The sequence below is a fragment of the Mustela nivalis genome, assembly GCF_964662115.1.
Source record: "Mustela nivalis genome assembly, chromosome: 3".
NCBI lineage: Eukaryota > Metazoa > Chordata > Mammalia > Carnivora > Mustelidae > Mustela > Mustela nivalis.
In genome coordinates, this window is record NC_139022.1 from 142,567,316 (window position 1) to 142,582,827 (window position 15,512).

The 15,512-nt window shown below is 37.7% G+C and overlaps 1 protein-coding gene across 2 annotated transcripts in view; it reads right to left on the reverse strand.

Annotated features, from left to right (window-relative positions):
• Window positions 1-4,776: 4,776 nt before the first annotated feature.
• Window positions 4,777-15,512, reverse strand: part of ITGA1 (integrin subunit alpha 1) — a 177,742-nt gene continuing 167,006 nt past the window's right edge. Inside the window, exons 29-30 of one of the 2 annotated variants that reach the window (XR_014309618.1) lie at window positions 13,593-15,343; window positions 4,777-5,027 (exon numbers count right to left, since the gene is read on the reverse strand). Coding sequence is in view for 1 of the 2 variants with exons in the window: in XM_082723222.1 (XP_082579348.1) it covers window positions 15,299-15,343 (45 nt within the window). In the remaining variant the exon portion in view is untranslated. Of the gene's footprint in view, window positions 5,028-8,683; window positions 15,344-15,512 lie in introns of those variants that run through there. The other variant, XM_082723222.1, reaches the window with a different exon arrangement.

Consider the following 15,512-nt stretch of genomic DNA (forward strand, 5'->3'; position numbering starts at 1 on the left):
TGGAGTTTTGGCCCATGACATATATACAGAGGTAGTGGCTTTCACACAGTTATAAACTGAAACTCATCAGCCTTGCCAGTCTCTGAGTGCAGATGAGATCCCATTCAAGCAAATGCCCAAGTGCCCTCCTTTCACTGTTCCCATTTATAAGTAGGGCCCTCAACCCATGAACTATTTCTTATGTCTGTGGGTTATGACTTCCACACATGCACTGGGAGATCAGGGCTAGTTGCTGCTGGCCCCTGCTGCTTGAGGCCTATGCTCTCCCTTACCACTAAATGGGCATCGATCCTTTTCCATTTCAACAACTTATGATGACTTCAGTCTTCATGTTGCCAGGTTTGCTTGGGACTCTGCCTTAAAATGAGGAGGCCGCTACCCCCCCTCCCCTTAGACTAGGTTCTCCTAGAGGGAATTCCCAGAAGGTTTGCTCATGCCCCAGTGCGTTACAAGGTCCTGTCAGATTTACCTGTGGCCATTCTTCCCTCCCCAGTCCTCCCCAGGATGCATAGCTGGGTCCAGAGTAGCGGGGTCACCAAATGTTCAAACGAGTTACTACATTTATCCAGGAACACTATTTCCCCTTGACCTTTGGCTCTGTTTTTGAGTCTGACTCAGAAATTTTTTCCACCATATTTCCTTGCAATTTGGCTTCTGTTCTTTTCCATTCTCTGCTTTCTCCTTCCCCAGCTACATAATTCCACATGACATATATGACTAAAACTCAGCTCCGGCCCTAGCACAAACTCTTTCAATATGTTTATGTATATATTTTTAAGTATAAGATTGTAATAGTGATTATAATTGTATTTTCTTTAATAGGTGCATTGAGGTATGACTGACATACAATAACTGCACATGTTTAAGTTGTTCTGTTGGATAAGTCTTAACATTACATATTTCTATCTTAGTACATTTTAAAAATAATCTTGAAAGATTTTTTAAAAAAACATGCAGTTGTGTAGGGGTGTATGTGTACTTTTGTATGCATGCATATTTGTGTGTCCTTCAACTAAAGGGCACAGAGGAGGCACTCATAGAAGGCAAGGTAACTTGAGAACCCAGACAGAAATTGGAGGGTTAATCTGGCAGAACCATTTGAGCTACGAGACTTCCAGGGAAGGAGCTACCCCTAGGAGAGAGTAAGGCATAAAACATTGATCCAAGAAGCAAGAGGTTTCCAAGGGGCAAGATTAATTTGAGTAAAACGAGATGTCAGTTCAAAATCATGGAGTGTGTGTGTGTGTGTGTGTGTGTGTGTGTAGGGGGGTGTGGATAGTAAAAGGATTACAAAGCAAAGTGGTACTAATATTCCAGTGGTAGAGTAAAAGATAGTGATGCATTTTTGGCTAGGTTTTAACAAAAACAGAGTGTAAATATTCTCATTTCAATAGAAACATTACTGGATCATGAACCAGAGGAGAGAATGACCATAAGTTAGAAGCCACTGAAAGGGTTCAGAGTGCACCACCCCAATTTGACATAAGGATTATTTTGAGCTGAAGGCATAGAGAATAAGCAGACGCAAGAAAATCTCTCTGCCTTTTCCCTTCTACCATGAAGGGCAGGATAATACTTAGTCACCAGGGACAACTCTAAACTCTTACCAGCCTGGATAGGGCAACAGAAAAATCTGCCTAAGAACCTTTATGCATGCACAAGCTCTTAACTTTCATGAGTTTCTCCATATATTTATCTTTCCATTATTTGCTAAACCTAAAAGCCTAAACCCTAAAAGCTAAACCACTTTTATTTGCTAAACCCTAAAAGCCTAAACCACTTTTCCATTGCCTCGTCATTTGTCTACAAAATTGTTGTTCTTTATTAAGATGCTATATAATCTCCAAGTTCTAACCACCCCTTTGAGTTACCATCACTGAGTTTCCCATGTATACACTTGATAAACATGCTAATAAACTTGTTTTGTTTTTCTTGTTAATCTGTTCTTTGTCTATCTAATTCACAGGGCCCTAGCAATAGCACCTAGGAGAGTAGAGGGAAAAGTCTTTTTCTTCCCCAAACCACCAAGCACGTACAAGTGAGCAACACCAAGAGCTGGAGAAGATGATAATGACCAGGGCACCATGCCATGCAGTCCAAGTTGAATGTTGGGACCATCATGGTAGTTAGAGGAGCCAAGGAAAAGTATGACAGGAGAACAGTGTTGCTGCTAATTGGTAGGTGTGAGCTATACGTTCTATTAACCCACAGAAGATCAGAAGGAAAGAGTTAGGCCTGAGGTTCCTACACATCTCTAAGCAAGATTTGAGTCAGAGAAATGTTATTGTAACGCTATAGGCTAACCACTGCATGCCTCAGGGTGAGAATCCAAGATATAAACACATCTGCTCAGTACGTTGTATCACTGTGTATAAGTTGCCTTTTATTTTTTATTATAGTCGATTTTCCATCCCACCTCTCAAATCAGAGTTACCTTATATGCTCCTCTTATTGACTCTCTGTACCTGTAGCAAAGCAGCAGAACTTCCTGTATTCATCTTTGGGTTGTAGATTACAGAGATGAATAAGTGGATGAAGAAGATAAGTGACAAACATCAAGGCTGATCAGAAAAGATTAGGTCAACCCGTTCCGGAGTCAGTTTCTATGCATTAATATATAACTTAACTTGAAACCAAACAAACTCCAGCTGTTGCTGCTTTACATGGTTAGCATACAGATGTATGTTCTCTCAACTGGGGCACAAAGAAAATGTGCATATGTTTGACTAAAAAACAATCACTTATTGTCATCCACAGGGAGAATTACAACAAAGCATTTAAAATAGTTTAAATATGTTATTTTGAATTTAAAAGAAAAACCTTACATTGTTGCCCTAAATTATTACAGAAATGAAAAAGCCATGTGTACCAAAGTGACTACTCGGGAGAGGGAGCTGAGAGGAGGAGAGTGAGGTAACTCTTTACTGTCTACCAAGTGCTGAGCATGCCACGTGTTTTATTATTCCACTTTTTTTTTTTTTTAAATTCTGGCTTTTCATCACAACTTATGGGCCGGTGTTATGTTCTCTACTGTGTGAGTGAAGAAGCTCATTCTTAGAAAGCCAAGGTCAGGACACTTACCCAAGCAAGTGCAGCTAGTCATGACAGAGTGTGCCTATGGACCCAAGTCTCCCAGATTCCAAAGTTCAATTTTCCTTCCACTATATTCGGTGGCCAAATTATACTTTGGATACAATATTTTAAAACTGCTTTATAAGGAAAGGAATCACATATATTTATCAGGTTGTTCATGCAGCATGTAAAATCTGAGTACTGTTCAGCTTAGGCAATACAAGGCATGTAATTATGTTGAGTACTAAGCATGGTTGCCTTTCAAGGCCATATTGTCTCATAGGAAAAAACAAAAAAAAAAATAGCCAACTCTAATATAATCACAATCCCCCCCACCCCGTCACTACCCTATAAGTTTCAAAGACAATAAAAACTAACTAATAAATATATCATAATCATAAAATACATCCATACAATGGAATACTCTTCAGCAGTAAAAAGGAACACACTGATACAGAAGCAACATGGCCACATAACAAACAAGTTATACTGAATGAGAAAAGGCAGATACAAAAGGCAGATCCTTTATAAATCCTCTGATATGACCTTCTGGAAAAAGCAAAACTAAACGGATAGGAATCAGCTCCATTGAGGAGGCTGGGGATGAGGAGAGGAAGTGACTAAAAAGAAGCTTGTGGAAACGTTTAGGGCAACAGAAACCTTATATATCTTGATTATGGTGATGGTTACATGCTTTTGTACATTTTTCGCAACCTGCAGAGCTACTGATTTGAAATGGATAAACTGCTGTGTGTAAATATCAGAATCATCATGATTTAAAACTTTGACAATCCAAAATAAAAACAGAATATGTTTATAGAAAGGGAGATGGGTGGGGTAAAATCTGAGCTACAGAAACACCATACGGGGAAAGAGCTCTGGGGGAAGCAAACTTAGGATATGAGTTAAGAAATAAAATGTGAATGTTTATGCCACAATGTTTAGGGAAGGAAAGAAGAGAGACTAATTCTTCATATTTAATTACATCTTTAAAAGGCATTTTCAGTGTAAGCACATTTGTCTGATTTGACTAAAAATTGATTGAGGAGAATGGATATTTCCTTTCATAGTCAGTAGAAGTAAAGACAGTCTGCACTGTCATATGTTGTCTTGATTTTTAAAATAGTTTATCATATAGTAATGATCTTAATATCCTAATATCCAATTTTTTCAGTTTTTTAAAAAATTTTTTGTTTAAGTTAAAATAGTCATCTGAGAGTCCTGAAAGTTGGTAGAAGGAAAATAATTGACAGACATTAACTTGAGAGCCAATTTTAGATATTAAAATAATATGGAGACAGAAAAATTAAACTCTCATTTTGGACAAGAAGTAGTAAGTTTGTGGGACTTAATACGCTAAGATACCATTAATAGGTTAAGGAAGATTTAGATAAAAGAACTAACACTTTGGTTAATACAGAGTTAATATTAGAATTCGAGATATAAGGGCATGCTTTCAAACAATTACTGCTTCTCGAAAGCAGAGCAAGGTTTTTAGCTGGAGTAGTGAAAACCTCACTCTTGGAAGAGCCTGAAATAGGTTGGGACATACTATCAGGGACATTGTGGAGAAATTTCCATTACTGGATGACTTTTAAATTGCCTTCAAATCTATGAGTCTATGATTAGTGACCATACTATATGTTCATGGTTCTCCTCCCAAAGAGATATAATACCTAGGTAAATAAAACATTACTCAGATGATCAATTCTTGCATTCATTCAATAATAAATATTTTCTGAGTACCTACTATGTGCCAACTACTACAAAGATCGATGTGTGTTCTCTTCCATCTCCATGTTTTCATTTCTCTTCCCATGACTTCTGAAATCCTTGCTCTTGGAGGAAATGACCTTGGAACCAGATAGAACTTGGTTTTTATTTTAGCATCACCACTTATGAGCTTTGTAATCTTGAAGCAGCCCCTTAATTCCTGTGAGTCTCAGTTACATCACCTGTAAAACAAATATAATAATAGGATCACCACGGTGTTAGTGATGAGATAATATACAAGAAAATTGCCTGGCATGTAGGCTGTAGGCAATAAACGGTGATTTTCTTCCTCTTTGTTTTCTGCTTCTAGAAAAACGGGAGACTTCACCCAGCCCTATCAGTTCCGTTCAAAACTACCTGCTTCCCAAGCGCCAATTCTTACAGCTCTTATAGAATACAAATGACTCTTCATTTAAACATACAATCTACATTCATGAAGATATGGTCCATCTTAGAAGGTGAAAAGCTGCCGTGCTGTCAAATAATACACTAATTGGAATCTTTGCAGAATTCCCCACCTTATAATGATGAGGTATGCAGGGTGGGTAGGAATGAAAAAAAAAAAAAAAGCGTTTGAAAAGTGAATGAAAAGGAATAGCAGATGGTACTTGGGTGCTAGTAGAATATAAAAGTCTGAGAGTAAAGGACAGAAGAAAATAGAAAACGAGAGATTCAGCATGTGAAACTAAAGAGCCCTGGGCATTTCATCGAGGACTGTTAAGAGTCTCCAGCATGGCTAATTTCCAGCTCCACTAATTATAGTCTGATGACCAATTCCGGGTACTATTCTTTATTTACCAGGTTGAGGCATTTCCACTCTTACTTTTGGAATGCCATTCGGGATTGTGGTATCTTCTGAATTACTGCCACACATGCTCGGTTGAAAGATACTACAAAAACAAAAAAATAGCTGAGCAAAGTGGAAGCTAAAGATGGAACCTGCAGATGTTTCAATGCTGCTTTTATTAATTCAAGCCAGTTCTTGCCAGTCAAATACGAACTGGAGCATTGGCACATGACCAACCTGCATTCATGTGTGAAGGGGCTGGCAGCCTGGGTGCCACTGGCAGACAGTGGTGCTTGCCCTATTATTCCCGCCATAAGGGAGGAATTGGACCATTGTAACTGGAATTTGCGCAGGTCAAGGACCCTACACACCGATTTAAGACTCAACTCTCGGAGTGGAACGACTCCATGATTCTGCTCTAATCCACCAGAAAGTTTCATTTCAGCCACCAATGAGTCCTGGAAAATCTGTAAGACATCAGATTCAACTCAAGTATAAATCTGGATTTCTCTATCCTGAAGAATTCCAGGGATCTCCTTTCTCACAAGATTATACTCTTTCCACATCTTAATGTTCATTTTGTTTGATATTCATACAGCTATCTCCAGCTTTCTTATGGTACCTGTTGGCATGACATATTTTTTTCCCCATCATTTCCCTTTCAACTGATTTGTGCCTTTGAATCTGAAGTCTGTCTCTTCTAGAGGGACCTTATTCTCTTATAAGGCTGACAATCTCTGCTTTTTGGTTTGAGTGTTTAGACCATTCACTTTTAGCATAATTTTTGATATGGTTGGAGTAACATTTGCTATGTTGCTATGTGTTTTCTATATCCCTCGTGTTTTGTTTGTTCCTCTGTTTCCCCTTCACTGTCTTCATTTGTTTGTAATGATTTTAATGTAATGATGACAGCTCTTGTTTCTGGCAAAAATTCTTTCTTTTTCAAGGATTGTTAATAAAATAACCCAGTTGATTTTGCATAATCAGTGGGGCCACACTTGCTATTATTCTTTTTTTTTTAAGTAAATTAATTTTTTTTCAGTGTTCCAAAATTCATTGTTTGTGCACCACACCCAGTGCTCCATGCAATACATACCCTCCACAATACTCGCCACCAGGCTCACCGCACCCCCCACCCCCAGAAACCCCCCCCCTCAGTTTGTCTCTAAAGTCCACAGTCTCTCATGGCTTGCTTTTATTCTTAGCGAATTCTTTCTCATCTTTTTGTATCCACTCCTCGCTGTTTGGCCCATCCCACCCCTGCTTGAAGAAGTAGGTAAAAAACATCATTATTTGACATCTGGACTATGGAGAATTCTACCATGGCATATATATGTGTGTATAATGATTATTAACTTAGAAGGAAGGTGAGAGGGGATATATATATATATTTATTGTCAGCTCCAGAGTGAAGGAAAGAATTTGATGGCTATCACCATTTTAAAACCAAAGAAAAGTTGAAAATAGAATGTAACATTTTTAGAAGGCACAGGGTACCATGTTCTCTGTGGTATTAAGCATATCAAAATAGAAATATGTAAAAAATAAGCATGTATGCCCATAAAAAGGACAATTTGATGTTAGAAATATCTGGTATTATGGCTGCTTTAAAATTATTCCTCTGTTTTTCAGATTTCCTACAGTGTGCACATATTCCCTTTTACCTTAATTATTTACTGATTTAAAAATTGATACTCGTTTGTTTAAAAACAGGTCAAATAGTATAACTATTGTAAAGAAGAAAATAGAACTTACCACCAGTCCTCATTGATCACTTCTGTTGGGTGAACATTATTCCTGACTTCTGCCTGCAGATTATTACATTAATTTTATAAAAGTAAAAAAAGACACCACAAGGGATAGGAAAGTGAAGTATGTGCCTATGCTATAAGCCTTACAAATAATAAATTCTGATGTATGCCATTTATTTTATAGTGAATATATCCAGATTTTTTCTTAGTACCTCCACTGTGTATTCTCATCCTAGGCAAAAGGTGAACTGGCAGAAAAACTACTTCTCACAGTGGAGAGAAAAAACAGGGCATTGGAAACGTGCTGGCAAGAATTAGTACAAGATCTTGTAAATAATCTTCTCATAAGTCTGCCTGTTTCTTCTGTAAAAGTACCTCAGTCATCCTACAGTGTGCTTTGAGGATGAAAACATTTGCAAGATGAACATGTGTGATTACTACTAAAACTCCTTCTTATATCTTCTTCTAGCCCTTTCTTAGGCTAGAAGGAAAATTAAAATATAATTAAAAATTATATTTCTTTGAATTATAGGTTAAATAAAGAAATTAACTTTTTTTTTTCATTTAGGATTTTTTTTTGTTTCTGTCCATGTGGTCTAATCTATTGTTACAACAGATTATTTATTTTTAAAACATCCCATTAGAAGAAGATATGTGGTAATACGGATTCTGTGGCTTTTGTGTCAAGTTTGCAAAAGACTAATAACATTGCTATATTGTATACAGGAAACACCACAGACACACTTTATTTGCTTTTGTTTTTTCCTTTTAGGCCATCAAAGTGAAAACCTACCAAGGAGCTAAAAAAAAAGTTGGACCTTTGGAAGAAATACTAATCTTGGATAAAATTTATGTACTTAAATCACAGCAATCCCATTCTTCTTTGAATCATTAGAAAAAAATTCATAGATAAGACAGGATGCTCCTTTACCTTGACGTAAATACACAGCTGATGCGCAAGATAAGAAAGAATTATACACAAAATACCAAACCTCTGACCTCAAATCAGTGTACAGGATATACCATATATTGGGTATTCAAAATATTCTTTTATTCTCTCAGCTATTTCTAACTCTATCACTTTAATGATTGTTGCCTGAAAACAGCTTTTTAAAACATGGGTTTAAGTTAGACATCTAATAAATTAAGAGTCAACAAAGGTGTTTGCTCTGAAGGAGAGGAAAACACTTTTGTCTAATGAGTTTGTCCAATAAAAGTCTTACAGAAATGCACATCCCCTCAAGTTATTCATTTTAATAGGTTTATTCTGAGGTAAATAAAAAAAATACACAATGCAATATACCTTATGTCAGGCCATGCTGAAAACTTTATTCGAGTGATAGAAGAATTGTTTCAGGGCAGTAGTTATTATATACAATATTTTTCTTTTTAATCAAATGGATACGATTCTTCACACCGTTAACAATTTTACACCCTCACAGTAGTAATACACAATAGACTATTCTCTTCACAGGCCGATGTTTCCTGGTGAAGAAAGCAGAGAGAGAGCGAGCTGTTGCATCCTGCAATAAGGCCAAGAGGTGTCGGAATTAAATGGAAGTATCAGGATGTCCTGTGAGAAATGATTCCAGTATGAAGAAGATCTGTGTGTTGCTGCCTCAAAGGATTGTTTTTACTTGAGACAAAGTGTACTAAACTTTAGCAAATTAGCCCTAGTTAATAAGCAAGTAAGAATATGTTTTTATTGAATCAACAATTTACTCGTGCAAAGTACATGTGTTAATATGGTGTGTGGGTACAATGTGGTCAAAGGAAGCTTGTGGTATTTTGAGGAGGAAGGATGTATATATAAAAGATAAATAGCTTCATTTCCTCTCCCCCACCATTTTTTTTTTTTTTTTTCCTGTCTCTCAAGATGCAAGATGCCTGAGGGGGGCATGACAGGAAGACTGGCTGCCACCTGGCACAGGACCTACCATGCTACAGTGTCTCAGAAAGCCATGATCAGTTTCTGTGTGGGGGTGTGTCTTCCCTTCTGCTTGGCTACAACTCTGTGGAGGAACAATGATGTTTAGTTTTCCTCATTCAATCTCTTGCTTTAAAAATGGGGGTGGGAACAAGTAATGGCAACAGGGAATTGTTCGAGAGGACACCTGGCTTTCATTCTGTGTTACTTGGAAGATTTCTCTTTAAAAGTTTGTCCTCCATCTATATGCACAGATCACTGTGAAATAAAAGATTAAGCATTGAGTCTCTGTCTTCGGCAGAAGAGCTTCTAAAATTCCACTTAGTCTTTTTTTTTTTTTTTTTCCATAAAGATGTGACTTGAAGTATGGTGAAATCAAATATCATCATAGTTGGGAATGTCACTGGTCCCTAGTGTACTGCCAGGGTTTCCGTGATGTGTCAGATAATTAAAGGATTTCCAAGTCTCAACTCATCAGAAGAAAACATGCAACCATGCAAGGTCCTGCAAGGGGCACGAGGCTTGTAATGGCCTTGCCAAGAAGTTCCAGATCAAAACAAAACATCCCCAGTGTGCACTTGAGAATAGAAGAGACCGACTGGAGGGCAGCAGGCAGAAAGATACTGCAAATGGGCTCTGACTCCTGCTGCCCGTCCTCATAGCATGGATATTCTCCAGCCAGTAGCAGGAGGCAAATGCAAGGAAGTCTTAGGTAAAGTTCTGCACTCATTAGTTATGGGGGAAAGGTTTTGATATATTTAAAAAGGCAAAAAAAAAAAAAAAAAAAAGACGCTGACCTCAAAGCAGAGTACGTCTGAAATGATAACTCACCTTGCATTGTATTTTTCAGTATGGCCAATTTTCAGCAAGAAGTGCTTATGTGTATATCTGATATGAGGTGAGGCCAGGCTGATCTGGGGTGCCATGAATTTAGGGGTTAAGCTCAGGCCTTTCATAGAGGCAGAAGTATGTATCCATCCCCATCAGTTACGACCGACCTCCAGGTGCCAGATGTCGCAGGGGACAATGCGGTTGGGGCTTAGGAGCTGACTCAGGCTTCTTCATGTTTCCTCAAGGTAGATGGCTAAAGGCTGCTAGATGGAATTTTAAAATTCAAGGTTAAATTTTAATATGAGGGTCAAGGGGTATGCCTGAGTGGCTCAGTCAGTTAAGTGTCTGCCTTTGGCTCAGGTCATGATCCCAGGGTCCTGGGATTGAGTCCCGCATCCGGCTCCTTGCTCAGCAGAGAGCCTTGCTCAACAGAGAGCCTGCTTCTCTCTCTCCCTCTGCCTGCCACTCTGCCTGCTTGTGTTCTCTCTCTCTCCCCCTGTGTCAAAAAAATAAATAAAAATCTTAAAAAAAGAAAATGAGGACCAAGGATATGGACTTGTTCACCAGATCACAATGTTAGGTGTTAGCTCTATTTTTATTGTTTTACATAAGATATTGCACAATAGCGCTTCCATTTGGGAAACAGAAGAATTGAGCCCTTTTGTAATGCACGGCAGAGTTAACATCAGAAGTCCTGGGCAGGAGAGGTTTAGGGACAGCAGTTTGGTATGAAAGGGGTTGCCGAGTGGACTCGTCTTGAAGCTATGTTTGCATTAAAAAAATCTGCTGTTTACAGTTAAATCACATTAAAAACCAGCTTCAGTCTGAAGATTTTAGAGCCCTCCTTTAATTTTTTTGGATTATTGTGTCCATGGGTGAGGATGGAGATTGCGGGGTGCTGATGGCTACATCCTACAAACCCTTCCTTCAACTCTTGGCATAGATGCTGACAGCGTCCCACAAAGGTTAGTAAATTTAAAGATATTCCTTCTCTGAAGTACAAGGCATTTTGTCCCTGTTACATTATGCCTATATCATGTCATGCCTTTATAGTGTCACAGAAGACCTGAGGCCTGAAATTCTGTATAAAGGATCAGTTCACTGAAGCTGGTATTCACAGCAAACAGAGAGGACATGTAAATGGGTTTTTCTCCAATAGTCTTCTGGAAAATCTCCCTTGGTGGTGGGGTGGGGGGAGATGACTAATGTAGAGGTCTTGAGAAGCGCTGAAACTAAATGAAGGATGCAAAGGATATTATTTTGTTAAAAAAAAAAAAAAAAAAGGAGCTGCCAGAAGCCTCTTTAGTTAACAATAACGTGACCGCACCAAGCACATGAATCATGCTTGGAGCCTGGGTCTTCCCTAGTTTTCTCAGTGTTGTGCCAAGGAAGACAGTTAATTTTCATGGAGCAGATTACCACATGTTTGGCAAAGACATCTTCTATGAAAGCGCGCTGCCGGGAGCTGGAGGGGTGGCTGTTCCCTTATAAGCCCCTTGCAGGGGCTGCCTGGGGAGAATGTGAGCACAGCTTCCCACGACAGCTACAACCCAGCTTTGGTCAAATATTGTGCAACCACATTTGCTTTTGGAGCAGATATTTGTTTTCCAATTGAGTCTAGATATTGGTTTTGTAAAAGGAAAAGAGAATATACGTATCTATAGGTATTTACAGGTATTTGCTTGTGTAGGTACATTTATTATGGTTGAGGAAGCATCAAATTTTGCAAAAACATCTTCCCGTACAAGCCTCATTTCAAGCATACTGATGACCTGGAAATATTTAGAGATTAAATTGCCTATGACTTTAAGGCTCAGAGAAAATAACTGAATAAATGGAACCACTGAATTTCAAATTAGATCACAGAAATTATAAATATTTGCAAAGGATGAACCTTCACAGTATTGTTTCAGGACTCTGGATTCCTAGAGAAAGTAAAAATTTCTTTGTGGCTGTCAAAGTCTGATTTTCATGGTGTCACCCTTTATATTTTCTTGCTTTCAACTCCTTGCTTCTCCTGAAAGATTTTTTTTTTTATCATTTTATTAAGATTAAAGGAAGGCTATAATTCTAGAAATTGAAATTGAAGAGTGAGGGATAGAATTATGTCTGCTGGGCTTGAGATGAGCATTTAAAGCATAATTTGAAAGATGATTATATTGTGTGTAGTTATGCATTATATATACCTAACATGTTATATCTCTATATCTCTATATCATTGTATTTCTGTATCTACCTATCTATCTGTTTATCTATCATCTATTATTGTCATCTAATCTATTTCAATGGTGTGCTGAAGCCAGCTAATACTGGTTCGTGGGAGCTGACAGATCAATTTTCAGGGGTTTTGCAAGCTGGTTAGGGTTATATTGGTAGCTTGAAAATGGCCATGGCAAGACTATTTAAATCATGGAAATTGGCAAATTATACAAATCAGGGATTTTCTTTCCTCCTGGAGAGCTAGTTGTTGAATAATTTACCAATATACCATTCTAAGTTCCGAAAAGGGACTTCATACATATTTTAGTTCACAATGGAAGAAATAATCAATTTTATAAAATACCAATGCAAAAAAAAGTTTTTGGCATAAACCCATAGTCCTAAATAGCACTCACTTCTCTTATTAAGTGCTTTAAAATAAAATGATTAGAGTTTGGTGTATTTCTTAATCGCTAACTGTGTTTTAGAACACTCATACTGTTGATTTATTATTTTAGTCAAAACTTCCACGTTTACTTCTTTTGTTGCAGAACTGTGCCCTAAAGTTAAATATTAATGAAAATGAATGAATGAATTAATGAAAATGGATGAATCAAACTTTTCTTGTTGGTGTAGCTTTTGTGTTTATTTTTTTGTCATTTGGTCAAACCCGGCCATTTGATATGACTGAGGTATTTTGTATTTGATTTGTGTCCATTCGTGTGTGTGTGTGTGTGTGTGTGTGCGCACGCGTGTACATGTGTGTTTACACATTACACATACAGATGCTCACACACATACATACATAAAGCCCAACAAATAATAGCACTAGGGAAAAGGGATATCTGGTTCATTAAACGTTGTTTGAAAACTGGGAACGACTTCTGTTAAAAACTGTGCCAGGCTTATACGTAGCTATTTGATCTGTCCCAGTGGTTCCTCCTCTCTTTCCTAACAAGTTCGAAATGCCATTGTTTCTATCTTTCCCTTCCGGGTTACCATCGTATTTGGTTGAAATGTGCACATTCCTGTAACATCGTATTTGGTTGAAATGTGCACATTCACTGAAACAGGATGCTTGACAGTCCTAGAGGCCAAGTGTGAATTTAAGTTTACCTGTTTGATTTATTCTAAGAATGTGCTGACTTTGGTGCTGAGCTGCCAATAGGCTTGCAATGCGGTGGCTCAGAGTAAGAGAGACCTGAGTTCTGTTGGGCAAGGAAAGAACAGGTAGGAAGAATGATTTCCAGACCTGGAGATAGGCTGTGGGAAGGAGATTCCCGAAGTGGACATTTCAGAACAACGACCGGCAAGAGGACATCACATCTCTGGAAGCACTGAGCCTTTCTTCTAGTATTGATGACCAGGGCACTCCCCAGGTGCATGATTTTGGTCATCAGGATCTTAGACGTAGATGCAGACAGGCACGAGGGAGCGGACTCTGAGTCCTTAGAGAATTCCTTGGAAATTAGTTTAAAAAATGAAACCTATGGCATTTAATTTCTCCCTTGATTTGATGCTTTGGAGAAAAGTAGAGTCTAGGACTTTCTGTGTAAGGTGCTGGGCAGGTGCTGGTCTTGTGATGGTCAGCCAGGTGGAGAGATGGAGTTGTTGCAGGAATATCAGCAAATTTTACAGCAGTAGTTCACACATGCAGCTGTGATACATTCATCCATTGTTACTTTCCTAAGAAACGGAGCAACCTACGAGCTTGTGCTTCAGTAGAGTCCGATGCACCATAATGATTACTTCAGGAGCAAAGAAGCTCATACAAAGGTGTGATATCTTTCTCTTGGTGCAAGGTTTCAAACCTAAGATTCTTTAAAATACACTTCTGGAGTTCTATTTAAATATTGATATGCCACACTAAAAAAACAGTGGCTTATTGGTAAAAATGCAATACTATAATAGAATGCTGCCTTTCATAAAAATAAGAAATGTGTTTGGAAAATTAAATACCTTTAAAAAATTAAAAATAAACATACTCTCACAGCTTGAGGGTTTCAGTGAACCACTTGCCAAGGAGTTGAGAAAACTCCTACTTCTGGTTACATCCTGGACCCATAATGTTCAAAAGCTGCCCAGCAAAGATGAGGTGGGCGTTTCTGTGGCATCTGCTGTCACGTTCCATTCAGAAACCATCTCAGCATATCCCACACACAAGAGGGCTTTTCATTACAAATCACTGTTCTGCCCCACAAAACTGCTGTGAAGTGCTGTTTTCAGCATGAAAGTTTTGAGTTTTAGGGCTCCTGTCAAAATTAAGCATGTTCTGTGAAAGCTTAATCCATTCCGTGAGCTGTCTTTAAACAAGTCTATCTTCATTTTCCATCAGCTCAATTGTTTCCAAACACTTTGGGAGAAAAACAAACAAGCAAACAAACAAACAAAAAGCTTTCCAAGTACAGAACCCAACACAAAGATGTTGAATGTATTCTGTATGACTTAATTCTATTTTCAGTTCATATTTTATATATAGTCTCTCGAGGAAAATTGTCTCATTTGAATAGAGAGAAGTGATCTTTTTCGGTTAATTCCTCTCTTGTCATTTACAAATGTTGACTATCATGCTGAACGTGGATATCCATCAGGAATCAATGGAAAAAGCTCAATTTATCAATGATCATAAAAATCTTTTTATGCATTTCTTAAATACTCTGGATGCTGATTTAATATATAAACATATTTGTACAAGTTATTCTTCATCTTCAAAACACTTTGTAATTTTACTTAAATAACACAAAGAGTAATTATTTAAAAATATTTTTCATCATTTTATAAAATATATCTTTATGGTATTATTTTTGGATCTTCCTTGATTTGTCATTTTCCAAGTGATTAATCCCTGATGGAGTACATAAAGTTATGTGACTATGTCTTAAATTTCTTGTCACATATTTGAGGCAAACCTGAGGATAGATAATCGAATAACTGTATTTTTTTCTCCTGTAAAATACGTCATTTCTCCATTTTCTTCTTTAGTGGTCTTTTGAAGAATCCAATCTGTTGAAAAAAATACCAAGCATAACACAATTAATTATTTGAATTTAGGTAATAAATAGTAATTTCCTTAGATAAAATTTAATACTATGTCAGTGCTTCTGGGCATACAGATAATGAATATAATTGAGATTTTTTTTCACTGACCTCTTAAGTAATACTGAATGTCAAG